The following is a 17,927-nucleotide window of genomic DNA, read 5'->3' as shown; positions in this document are numbered from 1 at the left end:
GAAAATATTGTACATAACAGTTTTAGAAAACAAACTTTTAAGAACTTATATAATTCTATACTAATGTTAGATTTGTGAAATCAATGGAAACTAATGCTTTGAGAAATTGCACAAACTTACAAAGGGTACATGAAAATAACAAATGTAGTTTGTCTTCTTATGTTAAGAACCGAAATAGGAAAGAAAAACAAATAACATATATTAAAAAGAACTCTTACAAAGAAAGTGGATTTCATCTCCTCGTAAGTCTATTTGTAATATTCTTCTATAGGATATATCATCAATGTCTCTGGTCGATCAGTACTGTGAAGGGCACAAGCTATATTCACCGGAAACTTTTCTTGATTTGTCTCTTTATAAATCTATGGATTAAGTTTTTTTTTGAATTTCTCTATATTATTAAATGGGTTTAGAGGGATATAAGTTACTTTTGAGGGAGTAATGACCAAGTAAATACTCTATATTTATTGAGAAAATAAAGCACTTAATTGTAAAATTTGGGACTCAAACGGAAGCCGCATTTGCTGGCCTTAAATAATCTTTCAATATATGGCCTAGCAACTTTTCATTGCCGGCCTTTATTATAGGAAAGGAAAATTAAATCAAAAAATGAAGGGGAAAAAAGCAAAAAAAAAATGAGAAAAAGGATTAATAGATTCCTTAGCCAAAGAGAGGTGTGTAACGACTTGGCCGGTCGTTTCATGAGTTACCGCTTCGTTTCCCCCATTTCTGCTTCTTATTGCCTTGTTCAGCTGTATTTTGCGTTATCCGGTTGGTTGGCTCGGGTTCGGAGAGGTTTTGGTAAGGTTTGAGACACTTAGTCTCTTTTGAGAAAACTTAAGTTGGAAAAGTCAACCGGATGTTAACTTATGCGTTAAAGGGCTCGTATGTGAGTTCCGATGGTTCGGATAGCTTTGGGAGGTTATTTGAGACTTAAGAGTGTGATCAGAACGTGTTTTGGAGGTCCGTAGTAGGTTTAGGCTTGAATTGGCGAAATTAGTATTTTGGCGTTTTCGGTTGATAGGTGAGATTTTGATATAGGAGTCGGAATGGAATTTCGGGAGTTGTAGTTCCGTTGTATCATTTGGGATGTGTGTGCAAAATTTCAGGTCATTCAAACGTGGTTTGATAGACTTTTTGATCAAAAACGAAATTCAGAAGATTTTGGAACCTTAGGCTTGAATTCGATGTGATTTGAGGTGTTTTGAAGATTGGTATAAGTTTGGAAAGTGGTATATGACTGGTTTGTGCCTTTGGTTGAGGTCCCGGGGGCCTCGGGGTGGTTTCAGGTGGTTGACGGAAAGATAGAAATTTGGAAATGGCAGCTGAAGTTTTAGGACTGTTGTTATAACCACATCTGTGGTTGGAAGGCCGCAGGGGCGACCCCCGCAGATGCGGAAATAAGTCACAGAAGCGGAAGGGGCCAAGGAGAGCTGGAGCCGCAGAAACGGCTAGGTAGGCGCACCTGCGGTAGCACATGTGTGAGATTTGCATCGCATATGCGGAGCCTGGGATTTAAGTGAGGACCGCAAATGCGACGATTTGGACAACAGAAGCGGACTGCAGAAGCAGTAGCTGGACCGCAGGTGCAGAATCCCTGGGCCAGAAAGTATAAAAGGCTTCCTTTGCGATTTATGAGTTGTTCTTCACCATTTTTATTAGGGTTTGAGCTTGGGGAAGCTATTTCGAAAAGGGATTCAAGGGATAACGCTTGGAGGTGTCACACCTCCTTTTTGCGCGCCCGCCCCGAAGGGTAAAATGCGCGAGGGAGTTTTTCCAATTTAAGTGACAATATTCGAAATGGGATTATTTATTTAATTCAGAGTCGCCACTTGGGAAAGGTTTGACTTTTGGTGTCCCAAGTCATCGGTTTATCTTGAATCCCAAATCGAGGAAAATATTCGACTTTCCAAATGAAGTCTGCGAACCAGAAATTCTAAGTAAGGAATTCTGTTGATCCGAGGGAAGGTGTTAGGCACCCTCGAATCCCGTGGTTCTAGCACGGTCGCTTAAATTGTTATAATGGCTAAATATCTGATTTAATACATGTTATTACTTATGTGCTTTTATTAAGTTTAAGCCGCTTTTATTATTATTATTTTTTATAGAATTGCAACGTCGTGAAAATGCATCTCGAACCACGTCACAATCAATGCACCCGTGGTTGTTAATACATTCCGACTCCGTCGAGATTTGAATTTGGGTCACATAAATGCGCACCCGAATTTAAGAATGTAATTTAATTAAGTCGCGCCTAAAGAGTCTAACGCGTTATTATCTTTGGGGAAGGCAGTGACATTCACTAAACAGTCCATCCCAAATTCTAAATATTTATTATGACCAATTATTGAGGGCCCCGCAATTTGCATTTTTTATTTGGCGAGGCTCGTCTCATTATTTTTAAAAGGATAATCTTAGCATGACTACATTTTCTATTTTTCGTTTTCTAAAATAAATGAAGATAAGGTCCTACTTTATTTACATACTTTCGAGTTACTATAGTTAAGTTTCGAAAGTGAGTTGCTTAAAGAGTTTATATGGCAACGGATAGAACATTCTACATACAGACAGTAAAAGAAAGAAAAGACTACATTAAATTACAACTTCAAATCTTTCTCATTTTTTGCATTCATGCCTCGAGTGGTTTACAAGATGAACCAGTGTATCAGTTTGTGTACCTGGTATTTGGGAAAGCAAGGAAAGAAGATGAAGATCAGTAGAAGCAACAGTAGTGTAAATACACAGCAACAACAGCAACCCAACAGCAACAAATTCGAACCAGATTCAAGGCCCAGAAAACTTTGAGGAAAAACCGAACAACTCAATAGAACAAACCGAAAAGTTTGTAAGCAAACTAAACAGCAACAACCTCCGCGTGTATTAAAACCCTAAACTAAACACGTTTCTCACTTTGTTTTTGTTTTCTCTTTTTAAACTCTCCAACACTCTCTTAGGATTTTCAGAATGTCTTCTTCTCTCCAAAAATAATCCTCTCTAATGTTGAAGTCCTTTTTTTGTTCCCCTCTCAAGTCTTAGTCCTCTTAAAATATGTCCAATGACTCTATTTATAACAATACTCTTGTCTTGAATCCCCAACCCCAAATATTTCCCCAATTGCATGCTTTATCCCCACTACTTAATGTTTTCTTTATTTTAAACCCTTGTCCCCCATGCTTAGCATAAATAATTACATTATTCCCAACCCACTACATTATGTCTTGTCCCCCACTATATTAAACAATTATATCAACCCCAACCTATTACATCTTGTCCCCCATGCTTAACATAAATAATTACATTATTCTCACCCCACTACATTATGTCTTGTCCCCCATTATATTAAATAATTATATCAACCCCATCCCATTACATCTTGTCCCCCATGATTAACTTAAATAATTGTTCAAATGTTCAATTCCAAAAATGCCCCTCCGACCTTACTGCAATTACCATTTTACCCCTGAACGTACTGAAATTTACCAAACTACCCACATCAGCTATAACCGAATCACCTAATCGATCTCAACCAAAATACATCAAATATGACCAATTTATAAACAAATTCAACAACAAATCTCATGAACACAGATTGAATCATACAGTTTCAAATTAATGGGAATAAGTTAACCATATTGGGAACCAATCCTGGTTAACTTAGACCAAAAATGAATGAGCAAAGAGACAACAATATCAACAACAAATACATGATTCAAACTAAATCAACAAGTCAAGAACCAAAACATAAACTCACATTAAATCACTGGATTAAAAACGAACTTCAAACAAAGATGAACATGAATTAAATCTATTTTAAACAACAAACATGACGAATTTAAATGATTTAACCAACATTAACAATTTCTGAAAAAATACATAACAACACATGAAACAAACTGAAGAAATAATTAATTAAATTTCAATTTGAATCTAATGATACTAAACTAACATGAACAGACCGAGAAAAATTAACAAAACGATAAACACGAACAAAACAAAAATCAAACATTTATCGATTTTAAATTCGAGAATATCAAAAACAAAATACGGACAAAATGAAACTCAAACCCACTAACCGGATCGAAACAACGAAGAACTTGAACGAAAACAAACTGTCCGGAAACGATTATCGTGCCAAAATAGCTCGACACCGAAGACGACCATGAATGGACGACCAAAGAAGCTGGTCGTTTGGTATCTTTCGAAAACGAGGCAGTGGCAGCCCGTCAAAGAAGATGGACGAAGCAGAAGGCTGCAGAACCCCGGAGCAACAGCGGTTGCTGCTGTTGCGTCGCCTGGAGGTCGACCGGGCAGTTATAGAGATGAAGGAGCAGCTAGGAAATGCCTGGTATGGCACTGTAGACGTGTGATTTTTTACCCTCCCCAAGATCTTTTATATATTAGTGTAAAATATTTAATTTAGGTATAATATGGATATTTTAAGTAATTTTGACTCTTTTACTCTATTTTATTACAAGAAAAACAAAATCACAAAAATAGGTTCATTTATGTTTTGTAGTTATTTTTAATTAAAAAAAATCTTAAAAATATATACAACAATAATATCGTATTTTTTTTATTTTATTTTAATGTGATATTTTGAAAATACCAAAAAATAGATTTGTTTTAATGGTTAGTTTTATTTTAACAATTATTTGAATAGTAGGAATAATTAACAAATGAGCGCGTATTTTTAATCTCATTCGCGGCAAAAGAATAGAGTTTGGGCTCGAGCAACCCATCTTTAGGCCTAATTTTGGACCTAGCCCACAATTGTCAAGCCCATAATTCCTAGGCCCATACCCCTTAACCTAAAACCCTACCACTAACCTAGACCTATATATATTAAACAAAGCCTAAAAACTAAGGGGGAGCTGAAGGAAAAGCAGCAAAGCTGCGCATGAAAATGAAAAACAAAAGGTTGTGGACCAAAAACGAGACTCACGATCTCATCTTGCTTCCCCACCCAAACGACCCCTCGACTCCTTCTCTCCTCACCAGCGGCGAGCTCGCTGTTACATCCCAAACAACGACCCAACCATCCTTTTCATCTTCCTCGCAACAACTCTCCTTCAAAAACCTCCATTAACGCCAGCTGCAAATCAGCGACAGAACAACCATGAACATTGGCCATTGTCGCACCTTTTAAACCGCGAAAATCCGCCACCAAACACTAGTCAAGAGTGTTGCTGAACAACATGAAAACCATCCGAAAACAGTGGCTCAAATGTTACCTCTTTCGCCGAGAAACAGTCTTGAAGTAGTCCCAAAAACCATTTCAGCCGAGCTTTGAGGTTGTTAGCGAGGTGGTCATTCATGGTTCCTGTCGAAGTTTCTGTTGCGATGTTTGTTTCTCGTTCGATTTAGATGCTGGGGTTCGTCGTCACGTTTGTACGTGTTAGCTGAAAAGATCAGTTTGGAGAATTTATCTCGTTGAGGTCCATATATCTCTCTCTTTAATCACAAGTTTAATACTGTTGCTGTGATACTTATCTATAGAATTACTTGCGCTAATTTAGTTGATTGACTGGGTGTATTATTGCTGGTGTGTTATATTGATGGCATGATAGAGTTTAATCTACGTCAGTTGTGTATGATAGATGTTTGTGGGTTAAGTTGTTCTTTTGCATCGTAAGTAGCTGGATTTTAAATGAGTTCATATTGTGTTTCCCTTAATTTGTTTCTATTTTTGCTTTATGAATTTTTGCAATACTGATATGTAAGATTTAAGGTCATGCGATGTTGCCAGATATTTCTTTAATGGAATTAGAACTAATGAGCACTGGGCTTCGACCTTGTCCAACGTGGGAATCAAATTGAAATAATATTTTAGATATTTTTCTAAGAAAGTGGTAAAGGGTAAAAATATAAGATAATTCGCTGATAAAGGTGTGGAAAATTATTAATTTAACCTCATAATTATTTAAGTTGTAAGAACATTGCTGGTAAAAGAGACGAAGATAGTTAATAAGGGATGTTTATGCTTTATAAAATATATAGATTATTAGGCTTTTTGCTCGTTCTAATCACGCTGCATTGGTGTTATTTGGTTCAATGATTGACATGCCAATTAACTTAGTTTTCTTTCATTTTCTTTTGGTTTTATTTACTATGATATCTTTGGGAATTTTCAGAACTGTTGGGGAAAGGCATGATGAGTTTGTGGTAATTTTCCATGTCTTTTCAAAGATAGAAGTAGGTTGTGGGCTCAATTGTTCAGGCAAACCAATTAGTTAGTTCGTGAATCTCGTAATTTTCTTTAGACATGCCATTAAATTATTATAAATACGGGTATGGTTCCCGTGACGTAGTTGTGATACTTCCTTTCAAAGTCGCTTTAAATATGAATATCCGTAGTTCATTTAGTTGAATGCTTTTCCTTTAGAATTTGAGGCGTGCTATTTAGTTGAATTTCCATGGCCCTCGCAAATTTAAAAACGCGTAGTTGCCTTAGGCGCGTTAGTTTAACAATATTACTTTTCTAAACTCGGGTGCGCATTGATGCGACCCAAATCCAAATCTCAACGGAGTCTAAGTGTGTTGACAACCATGGGTGCATTGATTGCGGCATGGTTCGAGGTACATTTTCACGACGTTACAATTCTTTTTAAAAATAATTATAATAAAAGCGGTTCAAAATTAAAAAAAAGGCACATAAGCTAGCATGTATTAAAATCAGATAAAATCAAATACAACAGTTAAGCGACCGTGCTAGAACCACGGAACCCGGGAATGCCTAACACCTTCTCCCGGGTTAACAAAATTCCTTACTCGGATTTCTGGTTCGCAGACTGTAACAGAGTCATATTTTTCCTCGGTCCGGATTCAACGTTCCCAAGTGGCGACTCCGAATAATTAACAATTAAATCTCATTCCGATTGTCCTTTAAGTGGAAAAACTCCCTTGAATCTATACCCTTTACGGGGTGTAAGTGAAAAAGGAGGTGTGACAGCTCTGGCGACTCTGCTGGGGACCGAACCCAGAATCTCTGGTTCAGGGTTCAGAATTCGAGCTTAGATAAATTGTTGTATTTAATTGTATCTGATTTTCCTACATGTTTTATGCTAAATGTGCTAAATGTTACCGCTTTGATATTATCTGAACTGTATATAAACTGTGCCGACACCCTTCTCTCTTCACCTCAGGGGATGTGCTTACTGGTTGAGATTCCCTATTCTGTTAGTGTCATACCTTGAAATATGAAAGAGGCCGGACAAGTTACGAAGCCGGATGACCTTTTGGTTCCCGGTAAGTTGCCCCCTCCTCGACTTGAGTTGTCCGCTCGGGTACACAGTCTAGAACACCGACTCAGGATTTGAACATAGAATAACATGACTTCATGCCAGATCCCTAGTAGGAACGGTTATTTGCATCATGTTGCATTTGACTTAGGGGACTCAACACAGGGGTTGGGTCCGTCTATGACTAGCAACCTGAAATGAAAAGATCATCCTCATGCATCCTACTTGCTCTGTACATAAATTTGTTTCGAACCTGCATGTTGACCGGTTTCTGAATCTCAGGAATGTTGGAAAATTGAGAAAAAAAAGAGAAAAGAGGAAAAAAAAGAAATATCAGTTAGGGAGTTAATTGATTATTTTAGAAATAAAAAATCAATGACCAATTACTGGCGAAACTCTGCCGAAATGTTGAGAAAAAAAAGGGAAAATGTTTTATTTTATTTTACTAAAAAAAGCAAAGAAAAAATAGAAAAAAGAGTCTTTTATTTTTGGAAAGTTGTTTGTTGATAAAGAAAAGGATAAGAAAAGTTTTTGTTTTAGTTTGAGAAACATAAGTTGTTTCATTATTTGTTGATAAAGGAAAGGAAAAAAAGAGTCTTTTATTTTTAGTTTGGAAAATAGGTTGTTTTATTATTTGTTGAAAAGAAGAAAAAAAAAGAGTCTTGTTTCTAAAAATAGTTTTATTCGCTTATGAAATGCCAAAAATAAAAATGGAAAAAGAGTCATGTTTTAAAATTGTTCGGTTAATTTGCCCAAACTACGCATGGTTTGATTCTCACATGGAGTGAGATACGTAGGCAACCCTCATCGGGTCCAACCTCCCCTTTGCAAAAATAACCAAAAAATATCAAAATTTTAATTTTTGTCATAAATAAACCAGGTGATGCCGTTTTTGTCAAAATAACCAAATGTTCCCAAACGGAGCGCCGGAAGGCTGACTTTGCATAAACAGCCACCTTTGGTCGTATTTTGATTTTTGACCCTCACAGCCTTAAAATCTTCACCCCCGAGGTGCAGGAAGGCCGTATTTTTAATACTGGGTCATTGATTTTAATTTAAAAAAAACAAGAAAAGAGTCTGTGGTCAAGTGAATATCGTTCGGATTTTTGGGTCAAAGTTGGCATATAGGGGAAGGAATCTGTCATTTTTGGGGTTTGTATTTCTTTTGATTAGAGTATATGGGTCGTTTGATTTTTGAGTCTGTATTTCATCATTAAGTTGGTCAGTTTTGTTGTATTATGAAAATGAAAAATTCCAAAAAAATGTTTTATTGTCGTTTACCTTTTATTTGCAAGAACTACGCACGGTCTGATTCATGCGGGGTCATGATACGTAGGCAATCTCCATAAGATTCGACCGCAACCAAAAAAAATGAAAAGTGAAAAATAGAAAAGAAGAATTGAAAAAAATTGGAAAAGATGTTGTGAATAATGAGGACCGACCCAATCCATTCTAACATGTTTTGTTTTGAATTGTAAAGAAAGTTGAGGTGGTCGGTTGTGGTAAGCTGGAAACACAAGATCCAAGGAAAATGATAACTGACATCGAAGCTGTTACGAGTGCTCAAGAGACTCAGGGTCAGAGGGTTCAACAAGGGTCTACTGTGGTTGAGGAAAATAGAACACTGAAACAACAAATGACCAAAATGCGTCAAGCCTGGGCCAATGGCCAAGGACAGCCTTGTCACGAGTCACAATTTGCTACACAGCAAGAACAGTACCACTATCCCGAGTACCACTCGTACTTGTTTGATCTTCCTGCAAACATCGAGAAGCCTACCCGAAAGAGGGTACAGGAAGAAATAACCCAAAGAGTGAAAAGATTAGAACAACGGTTGAAAAACACGCAAGCAATGGCAGGACAAAAGAGTGTTGCCTTCAGAGATCTATGCATGTTCCCCGATGTCCACTTGCCTCCTGGCTTCAAGATCCCCAAATTTGAAAAGTACAATGGACATGGAGACCCCATAGCCCACCTGAAAAGGTATTGCAACCAATTGAGAGGTGTGGGAAGAAATGAAGAATTGCTTATAGCTTATTTTGGGGAAAGCCTCACGGGTGTAGCATCTGAATGGTTTTTGGATCAAGACACATCTTGCTGGTACGTCTGGGATGACATGGCACGGGCCTTTGTCAAACAATTTCAATACAACATCGACATCGCCCCAGACCGCATTTCCCTTTCTAACCTAAAAAAGAAACCAACTGAAAGTTTCAGGGAATATGCCATCAAATGGAGAGAGCAGGCAGCTAGAGCTAAGACACCCATGGATGACCACGAGTTAATCACTGTCTTTCTGCAAGCTCAAGAGCCAGATTATTTTCAATACATGACATCCGCAGTGGGTAAATCCTTCCCGAAAGCAATCAAAATGGGAGAAATGGTGGAGAACGGTCTTAAGACAGGCAGAATTATAAGTCAAACAGCTCTCAAAGCTGCAGCTCAAGCTGTCCAAATTGAATCTGGTAACACGAATGAGAGGGATGAAGAAATCATGGTGATATCAGGGTCGAGAAGAGGTCCTAGGAGAACATCTCGAAGGTATGTGCAGCCTCATCAGGTTTTCCATGACCCCCCTAAGCATTACTATCCACCTCTGAACCCCTCATACTCACCACCAAATCACCCAAGAAAGCGAGCACGGGTATCACAAAATCTCCACCAGCCTCCGCAAAATTTTCAGTTAACTTGTAACCCACATCCAAGCCAGGGGTATAGAAGGGAACAAAAGTTGAAAGATAGTTTTACACCAATAGGAGAGTCCTATGCAAGCTTATTTGAGAAGTTAAAACAACATGACATGATTGCACCCATTCCTCCAAATCAGGTGGACCGACGTGCGAGAAGCTTTGACTCATCTAAAAGGTGTGAATACCACTCCAATGCTCTGGGGCACAATGTGGAAAATTGTCGGGATTTGAAAAGAGAAATAGAAAGGATGATCCAGGAAAATTTGATTCAAGACAGTGGCACCCAGAATATCACGTTGCATCCCTTACATGAGGAGGCACACTTGGTGGGGATGATGCCCTGTGACATGGGGTATGGGAATACTCTTGGGAACTTGTTGACTGAAGTTGAAGATACTGAAGCAGATAGTGGTCATGGCAATATGGATGCAAAGCTTAGTGGCTAAGATGCCGTGCTTGCAATTGGAAAGACGCTCCATTCCTAAGTCAGCTGGGGAGGAGCTTTGGTGGTCTATTTGGCTGTCATTTCTGTTGTCCGAATTATTTGCAGGGTTGTAATCCGGATATTGTCTTGTGTTCAAACCCTCCTATCCTTTCATTTTTGTCTAGCTTGTTTAGTCGTAGTGGTTTGTCTAGGGTTGTCTAGGTTTGTTTCAGTTCATTCTAGGGTTGCAATCCAGTTTGTTTTTTTATTCGAACTGTTTCATCGTTTGTCTAATGCAAATTCCGATCTGTTGTTACTCCCAATCATTTTCTTTGTTTAGTTCTTTTCTAACTTTTTGTTTTGCCTTTTGCCGGTTCTAGTGACATGACATGCACGCATAATTCTCAGTCTGATCTTCAAAAGTTGCGAAGCAATGAGACCATTTTGAAAATGATAAGGACACTTGAGGAAATGAGAACAGATTGGGACATTTTGAGATTGTTTGACGCCCGAACCATGTGAAACTGGGGCAAGTAAAACATAAAAATCCCCGTAAAAGCAAGTTGGCCAAATTGACAGGGGGCCGGTCGTGGTAATAAGAGTAAGAGTGTTGTCGAATGGCACATTATATCTGACAGATGTAGAAGGAAAATGTGTGGAAATGGCCGTCAATTCCGATGCGGTCAAGAGATGATGTGTATGGTTTCTTTATTCTGATTGTACTTGTTTGTATTTGGCATATTTTGAAGTTTGAAATGACGAAGGCGTTTTGTTCTGCTATCTAAACACGTTACCCTTTTGTCAACCTCTTTGAGCCTTATTTGTTTTCTTTCATACTCCTCTTTTGGAATCAACGACACAATTAAAGAAATGCAAGTGCCGGAGATACGCAAATGGAAAAAGAAGGAAAAAGAAAGGGAAAGGAAATAAAAAAAGGAAAAGGAGGAAAGGAAAAGGAGAAAGAAAGAAAGAAAGGAACAAAGGAAAAGAAAAGAAAAGAAAAGGAAAGAAACGAAAAGAAAAGAAAAGAAAAGAAAGAAATAGAAAAATGAAGAAAAGAAAGGAAAAATAAAATAAAAAAAAAAAGAGAAGAAAAGAAAGAGAGAGAAAGAAAATCGCAACAACGTAGTTTCTACGACGTGAACTACGATTGACTTGATCCCGAAAGGGTACGTAGGCAGCCTCTCTAAGGTTCAGTCATACCAAAACAAAAATTCAAAAGTCCCCAAGCAAGAAACTGGGACAGAAATTGTGGTTGTTGTGAGAAGTTGGATTCCGAAAGTTGTAATTTTAACCCATTTTGAAATTGTTTTGAGCCTTTTATACCCTTTCTTTCTAACCCATCCAAAAGCCTACATTACGGTTCAAAGAAAGACCTTCTGATCAGTCTTTGAGAAATGCCAAGTCAAGCAGGTAAGGTAATTCATGTCAGGGGCAACACTCCGGTCGAAACAAGGAAAATGAAAATGAGAGAATCTTATTGATAAAAATCCTCATGGGTATCGCAAGGTGATGAAAGCTGAGAGAAATAAAAAAATGAGAGAGTCTTAGTGGTGAAAACCTTCACGGGCACCTTGAGACGACAGTAAGTTGAGAGAAAGAACGAAATGAGAGAGGTTTGATGGTGAAAACCCTTTGGGCACTACAAGCCGAATAAGGAATGCGAATCAAATTGGATAAGCGGAGCAATGAAGCCCAGTTTCACGGCAAAAAGGAACAACAAGAGCTGACCATCAGGTTTGCTTAACAGAATAGGTAGCAGGTGCATGTCAAGGTCATTGGAGTCGGTATCCACATCCTATAGGTTTCTACTGTGTAATTTTCTTGTTAGGAATCATCTCTTTCTATTGTCCTTTACTCTGTTCCTTTTGTTTTGTTTATTTCCCCTTTCTGAGTCTTTTGGTCGTAACAAGTGAGGAATGACTTCAAAATTTTCCACCAGCTTTCCAATTGCACAAAATGGGGTCACAAGTCAGGAAAAATAACAAGAGCACTGAGCTGGTAATAATCAACATACTTTGGGATCCTTATGAAACACAAAGTTTGGTAGATGTCGGTTCAGGAATAATGCAACAGATAGAGGGTATTGGGATTGAACGGGGAAAAGGGTTATTTCAGTGACACAGATGACGGGGAAGGTGGTTAATCAGTAAACACGCAAGACCTTCAAGAAGAATCAGTTGTCACAGAAAATATATGGGGTCAGATAAGAAGACTAGAAGTAATAATTGAGAGATAGTCGTCAAGAAGGGCGGAAGTTATCAGCAAAGTTTCAAAGATGGTCGGAGAACGCAAAGCATGGAAAGGAGAAAAGGAAAACCATCCCAGCGGGAGTACCACAACCAACCACCGCACTTTTAAACTGACAGAATTTTCTTTGATTTGAAACAGGGGCATGAAAATGTTATTGATGGCAGAAAGATATGCTACATGAGGATTATCAAACTGGGGCAAAATATTTTCTGTCATGTTGAATTTTTTTTTTCCGGGTACCCATCTGAAGAACATGAAGGTCAATACAAGTGTTTTTTAAAAATAAAAAAAAAGAGAAAAAGAGAGGGAAGTAGTTTTCAGGAAAGAAACACCAGTTCTAAGAAAAGTAATTTTTGGAGGAATGAAACACTAGTTTTTAGGGAAGTGGTTTTTTGAAGGAGGACAACACCAGTTTTTAGGGAAGCAGTTCTGAAGGAAGATAATTCAAGTTAGTGGGTAGATAAAACAAATTTTGAAGGAAAATGGTTAAAAGAAATCTTAGTCTGATGAATTTTTCACCTAAGATAAAGAAATCTTAGTCTGTCGAATCTTTCACCTAAGATAAAGAAATCTTAGTCTGTTGAATTTTTCACCTAAGATAAAAATCTTAGTCTGATGAATCTTTCACCTAAGATAAATGCAAAAGTTGGAAAAACGAAAGAAAGGCATAATTTGGAAAAAGATAAAGGCAGAAGTTGGAAAAGAAAGGAGGGCATAATTTAGATAAAGGCAGAAGTTGGAAAAAAGAAGGGAAGGCAGAATTTGAGGAAAAAGAAAGGAAGACATAATTTGGAAAAAGATGAAGGCAAAATTTGAGGAGAAAGAAAGGAAGACATAATTTAAAGAAAGGGAAGGCAGAAGTCGAAAAAAAAGGAAGGAAGGCATAATTTGGGAACAAGAAAGGAAGGCATAATTTGAAAAGAATGGATGTTGGAATTTGGAAAATTAAGAAAGTCGGGATCACAAAAATGGACCTAGGCTGATGAATTATCCCCCAGAGTCACAATCTTAGTCTGTTGAATCTTTCTCCTAAGATGAAAATCTTAGTCTGATGAATTTTTCACCTAAGGTAAAGATAAAATCTTAGTCGGTTGAATCTTTCTCATAAGATGGAAATCTTAGTCTGATGAATTTTTTACCTAAGATAATGATAAATCTTAGTCAGTCGAATCTTTCACCTAAGATGAAAATCTTAGTCTAATGAATTTTTCACCTAAGATAAATTTTAAGATACATTTTAGTCTTTAAATTTTTAAAAGTTGCATTTCAGTCTTATCACAATTCAAGTTCTAGTTCTTATTAGTATGTGGTAACAAACAACCAGTTTTCCAAACTGGGGCAGAAAGTTTTCTTTGTTTTGTCTATTTTTGTGAAGTCAGGAGCCCGCCTGGATAATGAGGAATACATTCAATTTCAAATTCAGCAATCAGGAGCCCGCCTGAAGAACAGAGGCATACAATTCAAGTTTCGGAAGTCAGGAGCCCGCCTGTATAACAGAGGTATTTCAAGTCACGTTTTAATCAAATTCTTATTAATATCAAGTAACATGTACCCAGTTTCCAAACTGGGGCAGAAAGTTTTCTTTGTTTTGTCTATTTTTATGAAGTCAGGAGCCCGCCTGGATAACAGAGGAATACATTCAGTTCAAGTTCAGTAGTCAGAAACCCGCCTGAATAACAGAGGTGATACATTCAATTTCAAGTTTCGGAAGTCAGGAGTCCGCCTGGAGAACAGAGACATACAATTCAAGTTTCAACAATCAGGAGCCCGCCTGAAGAACAAAGGTGATACAATTCAAATTTTTAGTTCTCAATCGATTTCTTTGTCTTTTTGAAGTCAGGAACCCGCCTGAAGAACAGAGGTATACAATTCAAGTTTCGGAAATCAGGAACCCGCCTGGAAAATAGGGCGCCCACCTGGAGAACAAGGGAAAATAACTCAAGTTTCTAGGGAAGACAGTTTCGAAGGAAGACAGTTCGAGTTTCAGGGAAAATGGTTCAAAGTGTAAGGGAAAATAGTGTCAAGTAACAAGGGAAGACAGTTCAGGTTCAGCAATCAGGCGCCCACCTGAAAAAAATGGAATTCAATTCAGAATGCAATTCAGAAGTTGATGAAGGATGTGAGCTGCTCAAGACATGGCCGAGGTCACAAGCGCTACATGTCCGGTCCTGACCCAGAAGCTGTAGAAGAACGAGCTAGCACCTGCAGCTAACGAGTGTCAAGGTTCAAATCTAAAGTCTGTATGAAGAACCATTCAAGACTCAAGATCAAGCTTCAGAAGACTTATAGATAAGAATCTTGTAGCTCGTAGTCGATAGGCTTAGCTAGTCTTTTTCATCTTTTGATTTTTGATGTAATAACAGGGACCGCAGACTGGAACCTCGACGGAACGTCACCTCGACTGGATCTCCACCTCGGTATACTCCGTCATCTCACTCATCTCTGAACTACACGTGACCTGATTCCTTTATAGCCAAGGATATGTAGGCAGCTCAAATGCCAGAGCTCGGTCACATCCCCCTTTTCTCTTAGTCTTAGTCTCTCCAAATAAGGGTCGGGTCAAAACCTGTCTAGTCAGTCTTTGTCTGAAAACTCTGTATGTTTCCAGTCAAAGAGGGGCAACTGTAGACATGTGATTTTTGACCCTCCCCAAGATCTTTTATATATTAGCGTAAAATATTTAATTTAGGCATAATATGGATATTTTAAGTAATTTTGACTCTTTTACTCTATTTTATTACAAGAAAAACTAAATCACAAAAATAGGTTCATTTATCTTTTGTAGTTATTTTTAATTAAAAAAAATCTTAAAAATATATACAACAATAGAATCGTATTTTTTTTATTTTATTTTAATGTGATATTTTGAAAATACCAAAAAATAGATTTGTTTTAATGGTTAGTTTTATTTTAACAATTATTTGAATAGTAGGAATAATTAACAAATGAGCGCGTATTTTTAATCTCATTCGCGGCAAAAGAATAAAGTTTGGGCTCGAGCAACCCATCTTTAGGCCTAATTTTGGACCTAGCCCACAATTGTCAAGCCCATAGTTGCCTTAGGCGCGTTAGTTTAACAATATTACTTTTCTAAACTCGGGTGCGCATTGATGCGACCCAAATCCAAATCTCAACGGAGTCGAAGTGTGTTGACAACCATGCGTGCATTGATTGCGGCATGGTTCGAGGTACATTTTCACGACGTTGCAATTCTTTTTAAAAATAATTATAATAAAAGCGGTTCAAAATTAAAAAAAAGGCACATAAGCTAGCATGTATTAAAATCAGATAAAATCAAATACAACAGTTAAGCGACCGTGCTAGAACCACGGAACCCGGGAATGCCTAACACCTTCTCCCGGGTTAACAGAATTCCTTACTCGGATTTCTGGTTCGCAGACTGTAACAGAGTCATATTTTTCCTCGGTTCGGGATTCAACTGGTGACTTGGGACACCAAAAGCCAAATCTTTCCCAAGTGGCGACTCTGAATAATTATCAATTAAATCTCGTTCCGATTGTCCTTTAAGTGGAAAAACTCCCTTGAATCTACACCCTTTACGGGGTGTAAGTGAAAAAGGAGGTGTGACAGGCGCTGCTGCTACTACTGGACCTGGGGACTCGATGAGGCAGGTTGTTTCGAGACAAAAACGAAGGTCGCCGGATTTAATGGGGAGGGTTGCCGGACTGGTTCACGTGAGGTGAATCAGAAGCAGTCGAGGCAGCTGGAGGTAGCAGCAAAGAGCTGGGATGGTTGTTGGCGGAGCTGCTAGTCGTGTGGAGGGAGGAGATGAAGCAGCGGACGTCCATGGCTGGAGCTCGGAGATGGCAGTGGTGAGCGGAGGCAGCCATGGGAGCTCGAGCTCGAGCTTGACGGAGACGAAGAAGATGAAGGCAGAAGCAGCTGGGTCTGTTTGGATGTAGCAGAAGCAACAAAACGCAGCAGCCATGGGAGCTTGACGAGCTTGTCAATGGCGGATGTTGTTCGTCGATGAAGACGAAGCTTGGGGCAACAACTGGTCGAAGAAGAAGATGCACAGTAATGGGGGTCGTTTGCTCTTTAATGGCGGACGAGGGAGGGGCTGTTTGGAATGAGTTTGAGGGTGAGCAGCCATGGATGGGCTTGGAAGCTTGGAGAAGAAGAGGGAAAAAGAGAGGGGGGGGGATGAGTTTTTTAGGGTTTTTTCTTGTTTTGTTTTTTGTGAAATGTAAGATAGAGAGATGGGGTGTTGGGTATTTGGGTTATGGGGCGGACCGGGTCATGGGGAAGGTTGGGTATTTTTTGGGCTTGTGGCTTGAATTTGAAGAAAAACCCAATTCCGGTTATCTTTATATTTTTGCTCTCTTTTCTTCTTTTATTTTTCTAAAGCTAAATTCTAAAAATCCTTAAATTATTAATAAGTTGTAAAAGCGCAAATTAACTCCCAATAACAATTAACGCACAATTAAGTAATAATTAAGCATAAAATTGTACATATGGACATTAAATGCTAAAAATGCAAAAGATGCCTATTTTTTTTTGTAATTTTCAATTTTTGTAAAACAAACTTAATTACTAACAATTGTAGAATTAAATCCTACATGCAAAATGCGACGTATTTTTTTGTATTTTTTATTAATTTAACAAATAAACATGCACAGACAAATACAAATAATTATCCAAAAATGTCACAAAAATTCTCAAAATTACACAGCAAGGAAAATCGTTTTATTTTGAATTTTTGGGAGTAATTCTTTCATAGAGCAAAAATCACGTGCTTACAGCTGCCCTCTTTGCCCGAAGACACGAAGGGTTTTCGTACAAAGATAAAGTGAGCGATTTTTGCCCATCCGAGTACTCCGTGTGAAGCATTTTTTTGAAAAAGATTTAACCGAATCTTTGCTTCAAAGGTTTCCTACATATCCCTAGCTAAAGGGGAATCAGGTTAATGTAGTTCAGGAAATTTTGATAGTTGGGACTACCATGGGATTGCAATGCTTGTTGTTACTGCTGTTGCTGTTGCCACTACTGCTTTACTGACCTCCTTATTACAACGAAAGGAAATTGAAACCGAACTAACTACTTATGCCTGTCAACCGCTTGTTACAAGATTTCTATCTATAATTATTTTGCAACTTGTTCTTGGGTCTTAGCTGATTCTGCTTGTAGACTTCGATCCGAATCTTGATGCTCACAAGTTGTAGGCGCTTGTTTATTTCTGCAGTATTGAGTGAAACGGGATTGGCGGAGCTCGGGAATTTGATCAAATTTTGAGCGACTTGCCCTTTGTTTGTTCCAATATTTAGGAACATCTTCTTTTTGTTCTTTTCTTCTTTTCTTTAT

At 38.1% G+C, this 17,927-nt stretch overlaps 1 protein-coding gene across 3 annotated transcripts; it reads left to right on the top strand.

The window, feature by feature from the left end:
* The first annotated feature begins 4,943 nt into the window (after positions 1–4,943).
* Positions 4,944–15,337, top strand: LOC142174786 (uncharacterized). Of its 3 annotated transcripts, XR_012703845.1 has the most exons (3): positions 4,944–5,435; positions 10,733–14,104; positions 14,162–15,337. XR_012703845.1 is itself a non-coding variant. In XM_075241034.1 (2 exons), exon 2 carries the CDS (start codon positions 8,770–8,772, stop codon positions 10,372–10,374), a length of 1,605 nt encoding a protein of 534 aa, XP_075097135.1. In that variant the 5' UTR covers positions 4,944–5,435; positions 7,143–8,769; the 3' UTR covers positions 10,375–10,726. The 3 variants fall into 3 exon arrangements, 1 of the variants encoding a protein (XP_075097135.1); XR_012703844.1 differs by having other exon boundaries at positions 10,733–15,337; XM_075241034.1 differs by lacking the exons at positions 10,733–14,104; positions 14,162–15,337 and adding an exon at positions 7,143–10,726.
* The last annotated feature ends 2,590 nt before the right edge of the window (positions 15,338–17,927 follow it).

The sequence above is a fragment of the Nicotiana tabacum genome, chromosome 20, assembly GCF_000715075.1.
Source record: "Nicotiana tabacum cultivar K326 chromosome 20, ASM71507v2, whole genome shotgun sequence".
In the NCBI taxonomy this organism is placed as follows: Eukaryota; Viridiplantae; Streptophyta; class Magnoliopsida; order Solanales; family Solanaceae; genus Nicotiana; species Nicotiana tabacum.
This window is presented reverse-complemented; position numbering and strand designations above follow the sequence as displayed.

Coding starts and splice junctions, on each gene's coding strand:
- LOC142174786 (XM_075241034.1), top strand. CDS start 8,770: ATGATAACTGACATCGAAGCTGTTACGAGTGCTCAAGAGACTCAGGGT.